The sequence below is a fragment of the Anser anser genome (genome assembly GCF_964211835.1).
Source record: "Anser anser genome assembly, chromosome: 13".
Classification (NCBI taxonomy): domain Eukaryota; kingdom Metazoa; phylum Chordata; class Aves; order Anseriformes; family Anatidae; genus Anser; species Anser anser.
In genome coordinates, this window is record NC_139734.1 from 9,134,833 (window position 1) to 9,157,739 (window position 22,907).

At 42.3% G+C, this 22,907-nt stretch overlaps 1 protein-coding gene and 2 long non-coding RNA genes across 4 annotated transcripts; 2 read left to right on the plus strand and 1 right to left on the minus strand.

The window, feature by feature from the left end:
- The first annotated feature begins 1,424 nt into the window (after positions 1 to 1,424).
- On the plus strand, positions 1,425 to 12,760 carry LOC310880637. 2 transcript variants are annotated; one of them, XR_014571831.1, is made up of 4 exons: positions 1,425 to 1,525; positions 2,196 to 5,008; positions 7,076 to 7,190; positions 10,508 to 12,760. It is a non-coding gene; the product is annotated as an uncharacterized lncRNA (long non-coding RNA). The 2 variants fall into 2 exon arrangements; XR_014571832.1 differs by having other exon boundaries at positions 2,196 to 2,313.
- ESX1 (ESX homeobox 1) lies at positions 5,002 to 18,644 on the minus strand. The gene is made up of 5 exons (XM_083796760.1): positions 13,204 to 18,644; positions 12,895 to 13,126; positions 12,767 to 12,812; positions 7,418 to 7,704; positions 5,002 to 6,440 (listed from the first exon to the last, which is right to left on the minus strand). Exons 1-5 carry the CDS (start codon positions 13,277 to 13,279, stop codon positions 6,215 to 6,217), a joined length of 867 nt encoding a protein of 288 aa, XP_083652886.1. The 5' UTR covers positions 13,280 to 18,644; the 3' UTR covers positions 5,002 to 6,214.
- On the plus strand, positions 13,031 to 21,219 carry LOC310880639. Its single transcript, XR_014571834.1, has 3 exons — positions 13,031 to 13,241; positions 18,667 to 19,556; positions 20,232 to 21,219. It is a non-coding gene; the product is annotated as an uncharacterized lncRNA (long non-coding RNA).
- Positions 21,220 to 22,907: the final 1,688 nt, after the last annotated feature.

The window sequence follows — 22,907 nt, forward strand, 5'->3', positions numbered from 1 at the left end:
CCGGGGCATGTGCCCTGAAGGAACTGCAGCCCATGGAGAGGAGCCCGCGCTGGAGCAGTCTTTGAAGGCCTGCGGCCCGTGGAGGAGCCAGCATGGAGCAGGGCATGAGTGTGGAGAAAGGAGCAGCAGGGAGGAGCTGTTACGCACTGACCACGGCCACCATGCCTTTCCCCTGCGCCACACGGTGTGAGGGAGGAGGCAGAGGAGTTGGGAATGGAGTGAAGTTGATCCTGGGGTAAGGTTAGGTGGCAGGGGGAAATGTTGCTTTGTTTTTGTATCTTACTATCCAACACTTTATTTTTAATTGGCAGTAAATTAAATTAACTTCCCCTAGGTCAAGTCTGTTTTGCTCGCGATGGTAACTGGTAAGTGATCTCCCTGTCATTATCTCAACTCATGGGGCTTTTCTGTCCTATTTTCTCTCTCTTTTCCTTTGAGGATGGGGGGAGAGAGAGAGAGAGAGAGAGAGAGAGAGAGACAGCAGCTGGGTGGGCGTCTGGCAGCTGGCCAAGGTCAACCCACCACAATCACACAATTTCATGCCATGTTTAAAATGACTGTGTGCCTGGGCCTTTTACCAGCAGGATTTGCTTTGAGTGGTAGGTCTGTTCAAGGAAATGCTGGTGTGTGAAAATGTAGTTGGTAGCCTTATTCGACCTTCGGGAGCAGCTCTGCAGCCCTTGTTTACTTCAGTCTGCTGTACTCTGCTGCGTGTGTCTTAAAGTTTCCCTGCAGTAGCAGATTGCTTGGATACTTGCCCATCTCTTTGTTTTGGGAGAAATTTGCAGTGTGAGATGAGAAGCTCAGATCTGTCTGTCCTGCATGCTGACGATGGCTCGTGTATAACTTTGCTGTCGGGCTTTGTGTGTGTGTGGAGCAGCCAAGCTTAATTAAGGTCACTGGTGCATTTGTGTGAAGTGAGGTGCCGTTGTGCCCTGATGGCCTGTGTGTTTGTGGGTGGTTCCACGTGGATCAGTATGGACTGCAATACAACCTGCTAGCTTGATTTCTTTGTAATTCTTATGTAGAGCTGCTTGGACATAAGGTATACTGAAATGCCCTGTCCTTAACTGTATTTTATGCAATTTGTGTCATTGTATAGCTCAAGTGTAGTATGAGTGGCATGCATCACATGCTTCCAATTCTTAGGTTTATTTTGTTCATACAGCTTCATGGGAAGCTGCAACTCAGAAATTTGCTGGTAAGTATAATTGTGTTGCCAGAGATGCCCTATGCACAGTCTCTCTTTTTGAACCTTTTATTTTTAAATTCTTTTGGCAGTCTAAGCTTTATCTATTTAGTTGTGATCCATGGCATGTAACGACAGGGTTGAAAATGAACAAGTTGTTAAAAGCCTCAAAAATAGAAAAAAAAAATCTGTCTTGGGGAAAAAAAAGATTTCAAGGTTGGGGATCCTGTTTCCTTATCTTCCCTTTCCTTTCCTTTCAGGCATCTTTTGCAGGATGAGCAAATGGAGCAGAATTATTACCTGACTGGAGGAGAGAAAGGTTCTTAAAGACAGCCTGTAAGTAGAGAAATTCTTATTTACCTGGTTTAAGTCAGTAGATCTCCATTTCCATGTGGCAGTGCATCCACATTTATTGTTCGGACTAAGGAGAAAAGTAACATCCCACCCTATGGTTGGCGAATTTGCAGTGAAGACCTCATTGCACACTAGTGGTTTACATCTCATATAACTTGAAATAAAGGAGTCACTCACACATTCATAATAAATACAATTACCATTACTTTACATGAATTAAGTAATTTGTATGGTATTACTGTTTGGGGCATTTGTATCCCTATTCAGAGCACTTCTGTATTTCAACCCCACTGATGGTAAAGGCAGGTGCGCGCCAGTTACCCACAAAACGAGGGAAAGCTCTATGGGGAAACTCTTTTATGTCTATCTAGATTTGAATTTGTAGTCCCTTTCCAATTACTGTGCTAATTGTTTAAGAGATTGCTAGACTAAAAAAGTTTTTAATCACTAATCTGTTTTTGAAAGGAACTTATGGGCTCAAAACCTGAACTACATACTTCTTAAATTAATTTTCTTCATGAATACTTCTTTCTCAATACAGATTTGTGAGTCAGAACACCCTACTGTGCTTGTTTCTTTTGTCTTTTCTTCAAACACCTGGCCTATTATTCTCCTTTTTTTTCCCCCCAACAAAATTGCTCTTTCTTTGTAGGCAAGGTTCTGATGATATTATGCCACTGGAAATACAAAGATTTACCCGACATCCTATGTTACCAGAACTGAACTTGGGGCAGAGGACAAATTAAACAAACCTGTCAATTTAGCCAAATGTGAGTACTCCAATATAAATATTTGCAAGCATTTCTTGAAGAGGTATCAATATTGTCCAAAATCTACAAGCAAAACACCTCAGAAAATTGTCACATGGAGGGTAATGTCAGGAGGTCTAATTCCACAACTGAGTTTTTCTCACAGTGGTCTAAAGCCTGCAGAAGGTGAAGGGGGGTAGTGGTGTATTCAGATCTTGTGCTACTTTGAAAATCCTCCCCAAGATTTTTGCTTTCAGGAAAACTAGACAAACCCAATAAAACAAGCAGGGCTCCAGGCCTGCCTCAGTTGAAGCCTATGCCAAGAAACTGTGTTGATGGCACACAGAGAAGAATTAGGCTGCAACCCTGACAAAAAAAAAATCCTGCAGTCTAAATCCAGATCAACGTAAGCTTTGCCTAAATTGCACTAAATTCTTTAGTCCTATAAGGCAAAATAAAGTGTCTGGAAATAATTGCAATGTTCACTGTGAGAACTATTTAAAACAAAAATCAAAAAGCTCTCTGACTGGTTTAGAATGTGGGATGCTGCTGTTGCATTGAGAAGAGCTAGGAAAGGAAATGTTCCTGCTTGGTTTATTTAAGTGTTGACCCATGTGTAGCTATGAAACCAGACTGAAGGTTTTTCAGTTAAATTCTTCCCAACATTTCTTAACTGCCATTTTAATGCTATGTCCACAAAAACTTTTAATCCTCTTTATTTAAATTTAAAATAAAGTAACATTTCTAAACAGATAAGCTTTCTTCCTTGGTGTGATATTCTGTTAAAAAATAGTACTAATTAACATGAAAGGCTTGCTGAGTTTTGGTTACAGGTGTACTTTGATTCCTAAGCTGATTTCAAGTGTTGCCCTGCATATTTGTTTTCATAATATCATTAGTTCTCACAGCTGGCTTTTTAATTCACATGAAAGAACAGAAATTTCTTGGAAGCACTCATTAAAGCAGAAAAAGTGAAATCAGGTTTAAAAAAACCACTTCTCTGCATTTCAAACTAAAACCAGGTGACACATCGGCGAGCTGTATTCCCTGCTTGCACCCGCTGTGAGATGCTAACATCTGCAGGCACCATCTTCCACCCAAATGGCATAGGAATGGCAGCTTTTATTTAATCTGTATATAACAAAATAAGCAGTGTACTTACCTTTGCAGTTCTTTCACGTATCAAAAAGAACGCAGTGGCTTAAAGCCACAGAGCCATGGATAAATATGCAACAGAGTCCCTGCCTCTTCCCTGACTCGGTGTGACAAATTCAGAAGTTAAGGTGACAGAGGAGCAGTACCAAGCAGGTGCTTGGTTGTGGTTGCAGTAAGGGAGGAGGGCGTTGTCAGAGGGTGACTTCTTGTAAGGTGAATCTGGAAAGAGCAATGCCAAATAAACCTGGGGAGGGGTTTAGGAACCAAACCTGGTATCCAAACCTCTAATTTTGAGGGTCTTGTGGCCTATGTAAAAGTGGCTGTATGTGCTGTGTAAAGGTAGCAGCTCCTAGATCTGGTTCTGATACAAGCTATAGCGCAAATAAGTGAAGTTACTTGCCTCAGTGTATTAACTGCTGTCCCTGAAATCATTCATGTCCATAGCTATTAGAAAAACTTTGACAGATAAAAGTTACCTCTGCATTTAACTGCTGAAATCAAGGGAATTTTAGCTTGTGAATTTGCTTTTTCTGGGTGAAATTTTGATGGCCCTGTAGTCAAAGTTTTTGGTGAGTGTAAGAACTTCCTATTTCATGCTATTTATTCAAAACAGCCTTCAGCAGTTATTTGTCACGTGCTGCTTCTAGTGAATTTGTCTAGGAATACAACTTGGCAGAAATAGGTTTTATTTTTATTGCAAAGTTCTCTTCCGAACGGCTTGTGGCAAATGCAAGACAGTTCCTGCTGCTTTAATGAAACAGTGGCACAGTCTGCTTTCCTGCAGAACCTCCTCACCTTGCAAGAGTGACACTGATGGCAAGGAAAGATGCCACATTCTATTCTGTGAATTGTGTACTGACAGTTTTCAAACCATTAACCTACTTAAAAGGTTAATTTGGAACAAACCCAGTGCTTGAGTGGATACTGTGTTATGCTGCCAGCTGGCACCCTGGGCTACCAGAGTGAACTGGTGGGAGTGAATAGCTGTTGTGGAAGAAAATGCACACAAACTTTTTGTGAGAGGTCCTGGTCACATTGCCTTCCACGTCTTCTGCTGCTTGACCCACACAGCAGGACTAGCTAGCGTACTTTGGGTATAAAGCTTGCTTTTCCTAACAGTAAACCACCACCACCTCCCACCTGTGGTAACAATGAGATCTGTGAATCCAGAAATACTTCCAGTCTTGTGGTACGTTACAGCCCAAGAGCAGTCAAAGCAACTGGTAATTCAGGGAAAATGAGAAACAGAGGTGCATGATGCAGCAAACTGTCTTTCTCAGTCACAAACCTAAATACAAGCTCAGAGAAGTCTACAGAAGCAGAAGTCAGGTATCTGGAGCTCTGCACTCAAAACCCTAGCCTAGAAAACATCTTTGATAGTCTCAAGAGTAGTCCCAGAGTTGCTGTGAGAAAGAAGTTCTGAAACTTACAAAATCTTTTCTTTGAATTTAGTGCTTGTGAATGGTTTTTAGGAACCAGAGAGCATCAATGGGCGAGTTCCACGTTGTCGCATCAGCCCACAACAGAACTTGCTTGGAGTGTCACTACGGACTTGGGGAAGGTAATCTGCAGGTGTCCTCAGCCGTTGGCCTTTCTGCTGTGACTGCTAAGCAACAATGAGCACTTGTATAGCTCGACCATGTTTGTTTAATCAGTCCTCACAACAGCCCTGTGAGGTAGGCAAGTAAGCTGCAAAGCCTATAGCTGGGACAGTTGTTCGCAGTCCATTTGATGGATGGGGAAGTTCAGCAAAAACTTTGAAAGGATTTGTCCAAAGCCAGAAAAGGAGTTCATGATTTTGCTGAACTAGAGACTTCTGGTTAGTAGAACCTCTATTTATACTCATTCAACATCAGTCCTAGGAAGAATTTAACACTTCACATTTAGTTTTTGCTTAAATTCTCAATCTACTCAAGGCATGAAACATGGAAATGTACAAGCGATCTGTTAACTTAGTGGTCTTGCAATATGTGCCACTAGTCATGCTAAAAGTATTCAGTAACCTCATATTTACAGCTATTAGCTACTTAGTGATACGTGTATGTGCACAGAGAACTACACACAACTTACTGCACATTAATAACCTATTGTCACAGGGTACAGTTTTCAAATACAAAGTGTATTTTTTAATTATTAAAACGTTGCCACTCTGAACATAAACATTTCTTGATTGAAACAAGATATATTTTATACAAACCCAGTTCTGAATCGAAAGTCTATACTGAAAATAGTCTACATCTCCTTCCTGCTAAGTCTGTCTAAAATGCGAGATTTCATTGGCATCCGTACTTCAACATGAAGCATGTTTTCAAAGTTAAGAACATACCGCGTACTGGTTCTTACGTCTAAAGTACTGTATGTAAGAGTTCCTCCTGAGAAATGAGTTAAGAATTGCTTATAAGACTGAAGTTATTCCTACAACGAATTCTGAACCTTTGAACTAGCATCCAGTGACTTCAGGGATTTCGAAGCTTCAGTTTCATTGTAGCCTGAGTTATAAAGACAAGGGCAGTTCCTGCTTATTTCTGTAGCGTCAGAAATTCACTCAGTATAAAAATGATGACAAAAGTCAACTTGCTACAGGATTTCATGTTGTAATGGAGGAAGAATTTTTAGCAGGGTTATCTCCTTTTAGTCCGTTGTTGAAGGTGGAGGAACTACAGCTGGATGTGTGTTTTCTCTTTTTTTTTAAATGTCTCTAACAGGCGCTACTTATTGGGGAAGGCATTCACTTTCCCCTCTGTGGCTGCAGTCTGTGGGAGAGCTCCTAACAAAGTTCTTTGTTAGTGTTTGTAAGACTGGAGATGAGGTTTAATTGAGGGATTTGTGCTGAATGTTCTTTCGCTTTGAGCCTTAGTGCTGCAATGCTCGACGTTTTCCTTTCAACTGCTGCTGGATCAGTGAAGGCAGTAAGAGCAGGGTCTGACGGGGGTCCAGGAGCTTTCATTAGTACTGAAGCTGTTGTCATGAGAGGATTTAAAGCATTGAGAAACCTGTATTTGAAAGAAGTCAATATTATCCAAACTAAGAATTGTTTTGGAGAACAAGTACTTTTTGAGTTGCAGGGAATAAAAAAAAAAAGTGGGGAAACTAACTTGCCAGAACTACCAGTTTCTTCCAAATGTACATTGTTTTGCAGAATGTATTTTTGCTTTATTTTGCAGTACAGCATCTTACTCTTAAAGCAAACAAAAAAACACTTAATTGAAATAAACCAGACAGCTGATCAGACTGCAGATACCTAGAACATCAACCACTCACTTAACTCCTAATCCTTTCTCAGCAAACCTTGGATGCTGGAGCTCAGCCCGTTCTGTGAAAACAATAAATGACCTCATAAAAAGACCAATTTATGTAGCTGTTTACGTAGCCAATTTGTTCAGACAAGTTGCTCCATGTGAAAAGCAGCATTTGCCTGTGTGGCAGACAGATCTGCCAGTTAGCATGGAATTGATACAGGCTGTAATTTCAGCGAGAACACTGTCTTTTACCTGTGTGTGTATATACACACGCATATTTATACACACTACACAGATGCTTTTTCATATCTTATGGGGTGCATTATGGAGCCTTCTGATCTCCATAGAAAAAAAAATGACTAAAACCTTTATTCTGCCAAATCTCCTAGAAGCCACATCTGTCTGCAGTCACATCATTATTTATGCAAGATAAGGATGGAGCTGAAGCCACCTAGGTTACAGCACTCTATGTGAAGACCAATCTTCAGTGAGACCAAAATTTTGGTAAGTATGCACAATTGATATTCAAACAGCAATTACATAGGAAGTTTTCACTAGCACGACTTAAAACTAAATATTTTTTTTCTAGTCAAGTGATCCCACATGGGAACCAGCTCCATTTCATTATTTTTCCATGGGAGCACATTTATTAAGAACATACGTGAATATCAAATAATAAAAATGCAGTTTTTTAACAGTTTTGAGATTTAGAAAAAAAAAAAAGACTATACCTTCCAAAATGTGGATTTAAAATGGGATTTCTGAAGAGAGAAGTCCAGGTAAGGCTGCTGAGGCCAAACGGCCCTAGGGTTGAAGGACTAAAGGCTGAAGACATGGATGGCACAGCCAATGTTGAAAATGGCATTGACCTCCACGTGTGATCTAGGAGGGGGGAATGACCCAGTGGAACATCCAAAAACAGACCAAGTGGGTGCGTTAAGGAGATTCCTGGAACAGTCCCCAGAATTTCAGTTTTTTCACGTTTCCTCCACTTTGCCCTTCTGTTTTGGAACCAGACCTTCAATAAGAAATTATAAAGGCATTAGCTGAACTTACTCTGAAGTTTGTCTTACCAGCTACTACTGCATGCAGTGATACAGATGGCAAAATATTTACTGTTAAACAAAAACTTCTTAATATTAAAGATCCATTCATAAATACTGTAATGGGTTTATTAACAAATAAATCGGTTATAAAAACTAAATTTTACTACTGTAGCTCTGACTGTATAGTCCCATATGGTTTAAACCCATTGTGATAAACTGATCACTTGAGAACTTATGATCAGTTATTCAAATTATAATTCTTCCTTTCATAAGCTATTGAAAACTAAATTTCAACAAAGCCTTTCAAGAGGTCGCTATTTCTGTACAGATACCTTAGGAAGCACCTTAATCATGACTGTAAGAGGAACTAGGCCAAATATGTGGCATGTGCTTGTTATCTTGATAGCTGGGCCATTCATTCTTATACATGAAACTTAAAAGTAAAATGAAAACCTTTTGTTACCTACCATGAATGCAAACAGGATATAGTGACATGACAGTGATTAACTGAATTGCAGTGGAAGTCGATACTAAACTAGAAAATCTAGTAAGTCTTATTAGAACAGCGTATCAAGCTGTTCCTAAAGGGGCTTTAGCTAGCACCGGTTTTGTGTAGTAAGCTGTTGAGTATATTGCCTGTTTGAGCCTGACTAGTCATTATTTTAGCCCATTAAACATCTTTTAAAGATTATAGTCAATCCAATCTACAGATCAGAAAAACTGACTCTTCACACTGTCATTAGCATTCACTGAGCTGAACCTTTCAGACCCCGGATGGTAGCAAAGAGTAGACTGAGGAGCATCAGCCCTAAAACAGAGGGGAGAGTTGGTTTTTTTTAATAATCTTGAAAGTGTATGCTGGTAAGGTTGCACACTCAAAATCCAACTGTACTCAGCTGCTCAGGTTTTTGAGTCCCCTCTGTAGTGGGGACCATTCAAGCTGGATTCTGAACTGGATCTGGACTTGGAAAAAAGGCATTAGCTGTGCTTAATGCCTTATAATCTCAGCAGTCTTGTGTCACTCAGTGAGCTGTGTGCAGGACGGTTCTGTGTGTAATAATTAAATGCTCTAATGAGGATTCAACATTTAGTAGAAAGTGGTAATACAAAGAACAAGAGTTCTTGGAAAGACACTCCTCAGTCCTGTACAGAACCATGACTTTCTGAAGTTTACTTCTGATTTAAGACAAAAGCAGACTTTAAAGATGGAGGTTGTTTAACATACAGTGTAGTTAACTTCATATCAAGAATCTGTCGATGTCACTAAACCAAAGTAAAATCATAAAATTAAGCTGCAAAAATTAAGTCTTTAAAAAGAAAAAAAGACAGCAGATGCTAAAATAGTTATTCCTTTGGTATTAGTCTTTCTGAAATAGATTCTATAGAAGTGTTATGACAATCTTTGAATTTTGATGCAGAAGTTTTATGGATGTATGGCTTTTAATAGCTGTTACTATATCTGCAATTATATTTCAGCCAAAATATTTTAACAGTTCTAAATTTCTATCGTGTAATGTCTCAAAACTGGGTTTTTGGGCGTTCCCACCTCCACTGCTCCTTTTAATATCAGACATGCCATCTAACTATTTGCAGTGACTAATTTACCTTTAGGTGCTAAAACAACATTAAGTGTGTTTGGAAGGAAAGGTGTTAGTGTTTTCCATTCAAATAAATCATATAAAAAAGGCAGTGAACTGTCTCACACTGCAGATATGCAAGTTAAAAACTTTCCTAAAAGGAAATAACATACTGCAAATGTATTAATTTTCTTACTAAGTCTTAGTATTGTTCTTCAATCTGTTCTTCATCAAGAAGCCTTACATGAAATGTGTGCTTTTCTGCTTTTTCTGTCCTAAAGCAAATCCATGTGATCACTCATACTTGCACTTTGACTAAAAAATAACTTTTTTTAGTGTTACAGATGATTTTGGCTTTAAAACTAAACTTATTTAATCATCTCTCAGATTTTGTATTCTTCAAACGTGAAAAGAGTATCACCATAGATATCTAATAATTACCTTTAGAAAAAAGCTGACTTTCAGTTCCTTACTGTTACAAACTCATCAACTCAAGTGATAAAAGAGGCACAGGCATGCATCATACATGACAAACAGCTATCAAAATTTAATGCGTATATTATAGTCATTAGCATTCAGATTAGTCATCTTGAAGCTTTTATTAGGCATTTTTCCTTTGCTTTACTTGCCTTTACTCTGTTTTCGGATATATCTGAAGTGATAAACTAAACATAAGAGAAACCGCTACGCTAGTGTTAAGGTATTTATGGTATGAGTTTGATAGCAGTGACAAAATACTTTGGAAAAAGTGTGTTACTCTTGTCTGAATATTTGAGTATTAATACTCATAGGAGGATGAGTTTTAAAGTAATGATTTTGAATTGTACACTACATCATCCAGATGGTTTTTGTAAGTACCACCTCATTACCTGACAAGAGTTTTAAAAAGAAAAGGTGAGCATGTAATATTTGATAGCTTTCTTGCTGTAATTTTCTTTGAAAATATATTTAATTGATGCTATACCTAGCAATCATTAAAGAGACTTACGGATGTGGCTAACAGTATCATGTTTCTGCTGTAGCTGAATACAGGATCATAATCAGAAAACACGACAAGGATGCTCAGATCAGCTATATTTGTAAACTAATGTTTTAACACTGATCCAGTTTGCAGAACTAGAATACCCAAATAATGGCTTGCTCTACACATTTTGAAAACAAAATATCCCTTTAACTTGTTCTTATTTTCCTCCCATAGCAACAATGTGAATTATGAGCAGAATGGCAAGAAGAGATGTAAACGCTACCGAAGAGCTTCCTAACACAGGTTCAGATGAATTAAAATGTTTTGTGGACTTTCAGACTACCCCTTTCCCATGGTCTGGAAGAATGGGAAGATTCTTGCTGCCATCTCTTTTCTTCCTTTCTACAAGCAAATAATGGACATCAGCGGTTGATGTCTTTTGAAGTGATGCTGAAATGAGAATATATCGATGGGTAATTTTTTTCCTTGTTTTTTCATTTTCATGTAAGGCTCCAGAATGCAGGAGTGGGGGACAACATAGTGGCTTGTATCCATTTCAGCTGGTTGATAGCGGGGTTGCCGCAGAGAAGATCTCAAATTGAAAACAATGAGGCGAAGAAGGAGTCTGATTGTACTTGGGAAGATCAATTAGTTTCCTGGAATTCCACTTGAGTAAATTAAAGATACCACTTTTCATGTCAACTGGTTTATTCAGGTACTGTAGAGAGGCATGGAAGTCTTCTCACAGGACACCATACAGAGCAACTATGAGCATAGGTATTTGAGGGATGTATTTGGACATTAAGGTAGTTTGTTATTTACAGTATATCTATACAGTACCTGTTCCTATGAATCCTTTCACCTCCAAGCTAAGAGGTTTCCCATCTACCACAGGACAAGGACACATGCAGACAGAAGCGCTGTGCACTGGAAGTTCACCCCAAGCGAACTGTGCTGACTGGGTGCTTGTGCCCTGAAGACTTGTTAGGATCTGAATCTGACAAGGAATATGTAGGTGCAAGGAAGAGTCTTTTGTTGTTCCTTCCATCCACTGAGGATACATGAACTCTGGAATTTTGCTTGTTAATTTCTTTTTGACTACATCAAACCTAAACATTTCCATGTCTTTTAGATGAGTCACTATCAGATGAGTTCCTCTTTGCCATCTACCATTGCACCATTCCTCCACTAGTCAAATGGACTACAGAGTGAGCACCCTAGGAAGGGCATGTGACAGTAACTGGTAAGTTAACAGCTTTTCACTTGTGTCCCTTCGAACCGTAGGTGCTGTGCGTAGTTGCCAGATATTGGGGTATTTCAGTGAGTAGAAGTTTTAGTGATCATTGGTGGTAAAGAGAGGGAGGAGCATAAGACTTCCTCCAAGCACACAAAAGAAATATGAAAAACATCCAGCTATTCTCAGAAGAGTAACTGTGAAGTACTGTTAATACTTCTAAGAACCTTTTCTGAAGATGGTGCATATTAAAACAAAAAGATATACAAAAATTACAGCCTTACAGGTGTTATCTAGTGTGAACCATCCCAGATTCAGTGAATTAAGTTATGACAACATATATAAGCAAGGATCTGGCACCAACAGTAACAGCGCTATGCAGCAATAAGCAGGACTGTCACACTGAGCAGCTGCACCCAGTTCTCAGTTTTTCATGAATATGCGCGTACCCAGGGCTGTGCTGGAACAGTAGTTCAGTTGGTATCTGATAGACAGCACAAGCCAAATTTTGTACAGTTTTTTATTCTGAGCTTAAAAATACTTTGGAAGTCTTCACAGAGTTTGAAGCAACTTTCAAAAAACAAAAAAAAACCCAGCACAACACAAACCCAACACCAGAACACCTAGGTTTTGTATGGGAAGGGACTTCTAGCTTAGATGAGACAAATTCTGAGCTACTTTTTAGAAGGTATCGAGTGCTTAGAGTCAGGAAAACCTACTTGGGGCATTTGTAGTTTAAGGAAACTGCACACGCTGAGATGATGAGTCTCCCTTTCTATGCCTCAAGTTCTACGAGCGCTGGTGTTAGCACAGCTCAGCTGGGCCACAGAACTCCCCAGGACAGTCAATACTTACTGTCATACGAATTAATCCCGTATTTGCTTTAACCAGTCATTTAGCAGTGTGACTGACTGTGTTTTCGAGTTCAGTCAGAGCAGGCGGGTGGTGCAAGCTCCTCGGAACGCCTCGCTAACAACTCGGCCTGCCCCGCAGGTCCCTCGGGCGCTGTAAGCCAGCCGAGTTCTCAGGCCGGCCTCACGCCCCCAAAGCCCAGCACACGGTACCTGCTTCCACCCGGGCGGACAGCAGCAGAGGCGAGCTGGCAGCGCGGCGGGGGGGTGCTCCCAGGAGGCGCCGCTGGTGTCCCCGAGGCGGCCGGCCAGTCTCTCTCCATCCGTCCCTGAGGGGCCGAAGCGCAGCCCGCCCGCCTCCACCCGCCCCCCGGGCCGGCTCCCCGCCGCCGCCCGGCACTCACCCACCTGGACGCGGGCCTCCGTCAGCTCCAGGCGGCCGGCCAGCTCCTCCCTGCGGGGGGCAGCGCACCGTTAGCCGCCTCCCCGCCTGCCCCCGAGCGGCGCCCGGCCCCACCGCCCGCTACCCCCGCTACCTGGTGAACACGTCGGGGTAGTGGGACTTGCGGAAGGCTCGCTCCAGCTCCTCCAGCTGGAAGGTGCTGAACGTGGTGCGGTACCGCCGCTGCTTTCTCCTCAGCGGAGCCGGCGCCTCGCCGCCCCCCGCTGCCGCCGCCTCATGGCCGGGCGGGCGCCCCCCGCGCCCCGCCGCTGAGGGCTCCTCGGCGGGGCCGGGCCGCGGTGGCGGTGGCTCCGCTCGCTCCTCGCCTGAGGGGAGAGAAGCGGGCAGTTAGCCGAGCGGCTTGGCCCCTCGCCTCGCCTCGCCTCGCCCCGCCGCCTCTCACCGTGCCGCCGGCCCACGACGCCGTCGATGAAGCAGGAGGTGAGGAGGTGCAGCGCCGCCGGGGGGGCGCCCTGCATGGCGGCGGGCTGGCAGCGGGCAGAGCCCGGCACCGGGTTTTATGGGCGCGGGCAGCCCGGCCGGCTCGGCGCCCCGGTAATTAGCATTTCATTAACGCGCCCGCGTCAGGGCCGGGGGTGGGACGCGCACGGCCGGGCTCGGGGGGAACTCCCCGGGCTGTGCGGGAGGGGAAGGGGAGCCGGGCTTCGGTGCTCTGCCCCTTCTGCTCCGCTTCGAGTCCCTGCGTTCGGCGATTGCTCAGTGCCCCGTGGCGACAAACACGGGGAGAGTGCACGGAAACCTGCGGGATTGCCTCTCTTCTGCAGATCTCTACGGCTTCTGCTTGAGTTGTGTTGTCGGCGCTGTTACGGCAGAGATCCCTCAACAGGAGGCCTGCAAACTTTCTTACACGGGCTCCCAGCAGTTCTGTGATCTTGCTGTGGTATACTGCTGAGGGAATGACATAAATTAAATCATAAGGTGGCTTAATCCTGAGGTCTAGATGTTAGAGGATGAGGATAAAATACCACTTTCTAAAGACTCTTACACAGTGCTACGGGGCAGGGCTTAAAGGAAATTTAATCCAAAAGGTGACTGAAAGTTGAAGCCAGAGAAACTTAGATTAGAAACGAGGCACAGATTTTAAAATCCTTGTGTTTATAACTAACCCATAAAATAGCATAGCTGGTGAAGTTCTGGGTTCTCCACGTCTGGGGATCGTCACACCAAGGCAGGATGGTTTATGTTTTAGCTAAGGACATAGAAGCTGTCAGTGCGGAGACGCTTCCTGAACTCGTAACCTCTCTTATACCAGATGTCTGACTGAACAATCTTCTGGTTTTGTAGTCTGCAAACAAATGACTTGGACTTTTGTCCTCCTCTTTCCTCTCACCTCACAGGGGCTGTGTGAGTGCTGTAGCGCTTCTGTCCTTGGTTACTGACAGGCCTCCCTCTTGCTCTGCCACAAGGTTCTTCCTTGAGTCAACCCTCAGCTTTATTCCTTTCACCACAAAAAAAATTGCGTTTGGCCTGAAGCAGTGTGCCTTTGTGGACCTATTCCTGCAGCACCCTCTGTGAGAAGCTTTGGGAAAGCACCTGAAGCGCTTACTGATGCCTAATCTTGAAAATGCAGGTTGACGTTTTGCGTGAAGTCTATAAGGGTGATGCTTACAAAAAGCACCTTTGCACAGAGTTTTCATGACCTTTCACAGATTCTTGTCCTGTTTAGATCCTGACTTTCGTTTTCAAACCTCAGACTGCCTTTTCTCTTGTCTTTACAATAAAACACTACTTAAATTTGTAGAAGCATGATTAAGGCTGTAGCAATTGCCAGAAGTGGTGCCTGCAGTATCACACGGGAATTCCCGAACTACCTCTGAACAGGCCAGCTGAAGCTCCGAGAAGCTGGGTTAGCTGGCTGTTGGCAGATGGCTAGGAGGTGGTACTGTCCAGTTTCTGGCGCCCACTCTGGCTTGTTCTGGGCTAGTCCAGCTATTGCTGCCCTGGAGTAAGGTCACAGAGCCATATCGTGGTGGAAAGTGCAGAAGGCAACACAGGAAGGGAGATGTCATACTACTGAACTCCTGAGTCTCCACACGTGGCTGTAGTTTTCAGCAGGGACCAAAGAAGAGCAGAGTTTGTCATCTTCCCTTTTCAAGAAGAGCCTGGAAATCAAGATCCATCTGTAGCCTCTTGGAGGGGCAGAGGTCTGGGCACGTGCATCCTTTAGAGTGGAGAGAGAAAACCTTCAGTCTTCCCCATCTGCCACGAGTTTATTGGGCATGCTGATGGAGAACAAATGGACAAAGACTTCCTGCTGCACAATTTGCCTGCGTGGTGTGGGCCTTTTGCTGAGGGAACCCAACACGGGAGAGCTTACATTAAATATGTTTTTTCCACACATATCAAACAAAATGAAATACCTAATTTCTGCATGTTCCTATGCAGGCAGCTGTGTGATTTTTCTTATGATTGTGACTGTACCATAAATCTGTTTCAGTAACAGGTAAGCAGAACGTGTGTGCTGTAGGTAGTGGAAGTATTGTAAGTGTATTGCCTTTGCCTTTTGGGAGTGACTGCTGAACCATTCTCTGGATCGGATTTTCTGTCTGAATTGCATCCCTACCGCTCCTGTTAGCTGCAGAGCTTTTTTGACTTGGGATCCCAGAATGTTTCTTCAGTTGCTGCATTTGCTTCTGGGCTCTTTATTGCTAAACTGTTTTTAATCATTGGTGAAGGTAGGTGTGCTTTAAGAAGTCTTAGCTTTTACAGTAAGAAACAACCTTTTGGGGATTATCGCAAATTAAAGAAGATACACTTAGAATTTTTGAATGATATATTTTCCACTGTGCACAGTCACCTGCAATAGAGGAGGGATATGTGCTTCAGTTACAATGGGCAGTGGGGAAAAATATCCTTGTGTATCATAGGAGTACTGGGATGCGGTCTGGAAGTAGTAAAGTGAAGAGGTCATAGGCCAGCCCTGCACAAATGTAGGTTAAATCATTAAGACTTGCTAGCTATGCTCAGTGCTCTCTTTTAAAGAATGACATCGGGGGACACACGACAGAAATCTACGCCTATACTTCCTTTTGTGCCTCCAAGAGCTCTCTGGACATTTTTTCCCTCCCTGATACGTCAGTGACTTAGGGAACTGCCAGTGTTTTCCCTGTTTGCAATTTTTTTAGCAGCTTTTGGCTTCACGTTTTGAAGACCTTATCTGTGTTTGAAGGTTTAGGGCCTCATTTGTGGTGGAAGGAACAGTGGTTCTACACAAACGTCTGTAATACAGTTTCTTTTAGTTTCAGGAAACACGATTTGAGCCATCAAATTTCTTCTAGCCACAAGAACCAAGTTCTACAGCTCCTTTGTTCCAAACAACCCAAATTCAAAAATACCCAAACCAGCAGATAAAGCACAATTTTCTCCTTGCTAGCTCAGCAGCAGCCATCTGACGCAAGCTGATTTTCATCAAAATTATTTTCAGCAGAGCTGTTTATTGGGAAGCTATTTTTCTTCCTACAGGTGTTGTCTTTTGCTGGTATTTTCTCTTTTGAAATGGAGATAAAAATAGATTTTTATCACAAATGGCTGGATGAGGCAGTTATCTGTATTCTGAGGTTTTGTACATCGCTACAGGGTGCTTCATTCTATTAGTTTGCAGTTTTCTAGCACTCTGTGATCAGGCGAACCATGCTACCCCTGGAAACTTTCAAGGATGAATATGTTTTAATCATTATTTCTGGGATACAGTGTAGTCTTCCTTTTCTGTCATGGTCCGGATTTTTTGGATATCCTCAGGCAAGTCCCATACTGCTGGCTGAACTTCTGACTTAGTATTTTGCAGTTGTACTGTGTCTCATCATGAGCCGGAGAGCCCGTTTCACAGTTGCTGCCCAATGCCGTTGAAAAATGCCCTGAGCAAGTGTGATCTAAATGACATTTTCATCATTTCGTGTTTGACCAACCTTGCTGCTACTGCTTTCTTGCTTTTCTTTGGCTCCCATAAAAAGTAAAATGTGACAGATAACAAAGCTCACCTTCTTTGAAAGGATTTGAAAGATGAAGGGAAGTATATGCTTATGTTTGGAGATGACAGCAACGTTGGAACTGCACGAGGGGTCTGGTACTTGATGTGCTTGAAATGTTTCTTGGTTTGTTTTAGGGGCACACTGATCATATGTGTCAGCTTTCTTCATAGAACTTCATTAAAATATATATTTATATTTAAAGATTAATACTTCAGCTTAGAAAGAAAAGCCTGTCCATAACCATATTGCAATAAAGTTATAACTTTATTATATAAAGTGTATATATAAAGAGATAAAATACTTGACAGGGTTAACAGGAAACACTTCTTGAGGTATGTCCAAGGAGTTGGTTTGCCACCTCAGCACAGATCTTTAGTAAGCAGACGTCGTCTTCAAGCCAGTAGACGCTTCAGTGCAGAGTGTGGATAAAGCAGAAATGGTTCTGATGAAAGCTCTGATCCAGCTTTGATGTTCTAGAAACCAGATTCTGAAGGGTGCTGAGCATCTTTAATGCCAATGTACCTCTCCAGATTGTTTCATATTTTTTATTTTGTTATACTTCCGTTTTACACAGCTCTCTGTGAGGATCTGTGTGACTTTGAAGATCAGCACCTCTCTTTCTTATTACGGATTTAGATCTAGGTTACGTGGCAATGCTGCCTATACCGGTGAGCTGCAAGACTGGACTTTGCGGGACAAAGCCCTAGCTGGCATAGCTAGATTCTCTTGGAGCCAGTTGATGCTTATTACACCAGCTGTGCTTGAGCGCAGTAACTCTTTTGTAATGGAATCACAGTATGCTGGTTTCCCATTTCAGTTAATAACTTCTGAAAATAATGTAACTGCTTTTTGCTGATGAGGCATACCTGACTGCTTGGAAAAAATGTGTGCACAATACAAGGCAAATCTGCTTCCCTTTCTCTGCTGCATATTCAAGAGCACAGTAAAATATTGGTTGGAAAACAAATGAGGTAAGAATTGGGGTGTTGCTGGCGAACTCTGGAGAACCATCGTGTTGAAATGACGGACACTGCTGTCACCGTGCACATTCATCCTGGAGCAGATGCCTTCTGCTGTGTCCCCATCCACATCTGCTTACAGTCTGGATTTCATATCTGTTCTCTTCTCCCTTTGCAGGTCTTTTATATAGGAAAATAAAGAGCACTTCAGCCTTTGCTCTGTGCATTTGGTACTTGAAGGGGTTTGTTTGCGAAGGGCAGGCGTGTAAGAGGTTGTAAGAGGTCCTGTTGGAATTACGTGATGAAGCATTGTGAGAGAGACCTCGAACAACCCAAACGTACCGCGTTCTTTCAGCAGCTGGCATAATGGACTATTTCTTAAATCCTCTAGGTGAAAAGTGAAGAGCTCTTTGCTGCATGGGCAGCTCTGGCAGTGTTGTTATGGTACTGAAATATGTGCTGGGTCTGCAGAAGGCACCCCTTTTGGGGTCACAGGATTATGCAAGGTTCTTTTCTGGGAGTTAAAGAATACGTGTTTTAACTTCTGGAAGATTTTAGACTTTGCATTTATGGAGAGAAACTTAAAAACCTGGTAGAGCTTAGGGGGACCACAGGTCCAAGGAACAATAAAAACAATTCACAAACATTTTTTTTGAGTTAATTATAATGACTACTTTAGAAACATTTGTTAGCAGATCTTGTTATTTGGTATTGTCTGAAGTCCTCCAGGATTCCTTAATAAAGGATAGATATGGGAGGATAGATACAACACGGCAGGTGCTGTGACTAGTTCAACTCACTTCATTGTCTGCAGGCAGGGACCAAAGACACAACACTTTGAAGGTGTGAACTGTCTGGTAATATGCAAAGGAGGCTCTTAGATAAATTTGCTATTCTCTCTCTCTTTCTTTTCCACAGCTGGAATGATTGCTGCTTCATCCTGTTTCTTCATAGCACTTTTTGCTGCTGCTGCTGTCATTTTACATGGTAAAGTGAGTCACGGAGAGATGGAGTGATGTGGGGAAGGTGGTGGTGTGGTCCGTAAAGTGCTTGCCCATATTTTGCCTTATTGGCTCAACTATCAGACTTTCCCTTTAATGACACCCACTTTAATACATTTAAAATTTTAAAGTAGGTGTAACTGTAGAAACCTGTAGTGTGTGCGCATCATTTCTACTGTCAAATATTTTCAGTGAACCGGCCTATCAATAGGTAAAAGTCTGTAGTGGTAAATCTGTCTCTGCTTACTGCTAAACCTGCAGCTATTCCCTAACAACTGAGGATTTTACTGTAAAACACATTCAGCTATGGGGAGGTATTTGCACTGTTCTGTGGATTGCATCTGTCTCATTCTTGCCTTTTGAACCGCCTTCAAGGAAAAGGACGGAGCCCTGTGTTTGGTAACGGTGCGATTTGGGAGCTCCCTCTGCTGCATTTACCGGGGCATTGAGTCCGAGTGGGCTGCGGGTTATCGCACGCCCGTCTGACTGCAGCAGCTCTGCTTCTGATTGCCAACAGTGCAAGCGTGAAGGGAATCGGGTCTGGTCTGTGCTCGCCTGGTGACATGTCATGCAGTTACCAAGTGTGCTGTATTTCAGAAAGTGCTTACCTGGGTCTGCCACTGTTGGTGTTTGTGACAGCCTCTGCCTATCGAGAGGAAATAGCTGTGGTCTGCAGCCAAGCTGACCTAGGACTCAGCAAGCCCCTCATTTGTGTGTTTGATCCTAATTGTGAGTGATGGGACAAATGCAGCCCAGACCTGAGCAGAGTTGAATAACTACAGCCGACTAGCCTTAGCCAAAAGGAGGGTAAGTGTGAGGCAGAGGGCTCAGTTCTCTTTACCTCCTTCTAGAAAATATGTCTGGATATAGTCCGTCTTTGTCCAGCAGTTTGTAAGGATATTTCTTACTGTGTTTGATACCAGTGATGAAAACGGTGCAGTTAAAACTCCTGTATGTGGGAAGTTAGTGGGCCGAAGCACCTGTGGGAGTGCTCTGCTGCGATGAGATTTTAGTCACTGTTTTTAATAGTGGTGTCAGCTGCAATCTGTAACTGCCTAGATTGATGTTTCATTTTTCTATTATAACTAGCACGTTTCATAACAGTAGAAGTTAAGAGTGTTAATGATTTGAGGGGTAAGAGAGAGAGAGCAAGAAAGACCAGCGAGACCTTCCTATACAAAGAACTTGTTCCCTCTGTGTGGCCAAGTTTATGCTGAAGAAGTGCTAGTAGTTCAGGGGGATTTTTTAGGGAGCTGTTTTCAGATAACATGTATTTACTGAGAAATCATGTACACTGCAGTTAGAAGCAGTATGTGCTGCTAGAAGCATCTAGTTCTGCTCCTTGTCCCTCACCTCCACGTGCATACCTAATATAGTTCGAAATGCTCAGAAATTTCATGTAAACATCCTGCTAACACTGCTAAAATGATTCTGTGTTTTATTTATTTATTTATTTATTTTTATTTTTATTTTCTTTGTCAGGATTGTCTTGATTGTACCAGCCTTACGGCATTACCCTGTCTTTCTGTTCCTCAGACGAGCTCTGCAGCAACTGCTGACTTTGAAAAGAGCTCTGCAGGGTGTGATTGTGAGACAACACCTTTCTCAAAGCACAGAACTGCCCTGTTAACTGCCCAAGAACTTGGGTGCTGTGTAAAAGCATTATAAACTTTGCCTATGACCAAGTTCAGCCTTAGTGATGACGATGAGCTGCTTTTTCATACCTGTTTCTCGGATCAGAAGGTGAACTCGTTGCTCCCTCTTGTGGTATTTATAAAAATGTGAGAAAAGTTTGGGAAAAAATGCCTATAATGCTGAGAAAGTTGAGAGCATGCATTTTCCTCATCATCTTGTGATAAGCTAAATGAGAACTTTGACATCAGCTCAAATGGCATGAAAGTAAAAGGTTTTATGAGATCAGACTACAGCCCTTAACAAATAGTTTTTGTTTTTTTTTTTTAAATCTGTATTGTAGCATTCAAACAGCCAGGGAAGCCAGGGAACGCAGAAGAATGAAATACAGTTACATATAAGCTCTGATCTTTTTTTTTTTAATTTATTTTTTTTTCATATGCAAGGGAAAGAACAGCTTAGGGCTATTTGTCTAATACTGCCTAAAATTGTTTATGGTACTTTCATGCCACTTGGTATATTTTTCCATCATATGTTCTTGAGTGTTTGGCAGGTTTGTGGTTCAGAAGCGGAAAATGCGTTCCTTCTGTGTCTTGTTAGCTTTCTTGACCTTAGAGTGTACAAAACATTTAGATGTCTGAAGATCCTTCTCCATAGATAGAAATTATGTGAATTCCTACCCCAGAAATGAGAAAAGGAGTAGCAGTAGATAGCAAGACCCCAAATTACTGCAGGTTACTATGTACTGTGTAAAGATGTAGTGCTTTCCTGGACTTTTAATACCAGATTTGCTGATGTTCTTTTGCTGGAAATGCTTATGCACTTACAGATTTTTTTTTTTGTGTGTGTCTTTATAGTGGATGTCAGATACGATGTCATCTGTGGTGCCAGGAGCCTGTCCGATGGGGACTTCATTGGCAGTGCACAGTAAGCCTCATCTCCTTGCAATGGGCTGACAGGTTACTGCATGCGTATGTGGGTGTCCAGAGCTCCAGCACGCACAGATACTCTGTGGTAACGAACTTGTCTTGAAGATACGGAGAGACAAGTGAGGAGCTTCAGAGAGGTGAGCAGTTTTGTGGTTAAAGCTGATGAATTGTATTACCCAGATAGAACAAGAGAGACAGGTACAGCTCATTTATACACGACCTAATACGTAGAGTTGTTGCCTTTTTGGACCAATAATAAGCTTATGTAATTTTGGTTAAACAATGATGGTATCACTGTCTGTGTTTTCATCCGACTGAAAAAAATCTACAGCCCTCTTTGGTAGGGGAGACCCTCTTTGAATTGCTTTGATGTCAGCTGCCTGCTTTGCAGTGTTCAAACATGCAGTCCAGGGTGTGAAAGCACGTGTTTCAAGCACAGCAGCTGCCTGCTGGGGAAATTATTTGACCAGGTGGACCTGCTTTGTAGCAGTGGACTATGTTTCTTGCAACTCAAGCTGCAGGCTTTCCGTGGAATGTCTTGTGGGAAGCATCTTCTTTTGCCTCATGTTAGAACATGGAAGCCACCTTTTGCCATGCCTAAATTGCAGTATCTGGGCTAGTAGCATTCTGCAGTTTATATCATGTCTTGTCCTCTCTGTTGGCCTCTGTTGACCTTAGTTATATCCATTTAACGTCTGCAGTCTCCAGCAGCACCAACAGTGGACAATATGAACCACTGGTATTCACTACATATATTGTGGTTTTGAGAATGTGGTGAAAGATTTCGGTATTAAAGAAACACTGATTTTGATGTGGTTCTCTTCATAGTTCCAGTCAAAATTGCTTTGCATTTCCCTTTGTTGTGGTTTGAAGAATTTGAGTCTACTCTAGAGTGTGTTGTAGATATTTGTAATTTTAGTGCTGAAATAGGAAAAAACGAATCTAAGGAAACCAATTGTTGCTTTATTTGAATTAGAAGCTGGGCTTTATGCAACATGTGCGTTATTGCTTTATGCAATAATTTTACAGCAAGTGCTATATGCAATGCTAGTACTGAGTGAGCCACCAGGTCTTGTATTTCCAGTACAAGCTATTGTAAAAGTGAAACATCCTTGACTGAAATCTCTTCATGTTAAGTTTCAGTCAAACATTTAATTAGTATATCCAGGGTGCATTTAAGCAGATAGGTGTCTCCTCTGTTACTTTTTCCAGGTGGGCATGTTGCAGGGGGCCTACAGGGGTTGAGATAAATATTTCAGTTGCTTAAACTGTTTGCTTAATGGTGGGACATGTGTTGAAACATACATGAGATGTGCTGGAGTACTGATTGCTCAGGCAGCCCCCAGCCCCCTTTAGCCCTCTCATTGCATGGGCAATAGAGGATGGATGATTCCACTGAGCAGTCGACTACGTGCAAGTGGCAAATGAAAGATTTCACAGGGAACTGGAGAACAAAACACAATGAAAAATGTTCCATAAAAAAAAAAAGAAGGTAAAAAGCCAGTGAACCAAAACAAAGTTAACTAGGAGGTTGTGAAAAACCCGTCGTGTGGGTGCTGGAGGTGCAAGCTGCCTGTTGGCCGTTGTGGTTTAGGTA

Excerpts from the sequence above, each read along its gene's own strand:
- ESX1 (XM_083796760.1), bottom strand. The coding sequence starts at position 13,279 with ATGCAGGGCGCCCCCCCGGCGGCGCTGCACCTCCTCACCTCCTGCTTC. Across the intron at positions 12,813-12,894 it reads TACCCCGACGTGTTCACCAG|GGAGGAGCTGGCCGGCCGCC; the intron begins GTAGCGGGGGTA and ends TGCCCCCCGCAG. Across the intron at positions 7,705-12,766 it reads TGACGGAGGCCCGCGTCCAG|GTCTGGTTCCAAAACAGAAG; the intron begins GTGGGTGAGTGC and ends TTCTTATTGAAG.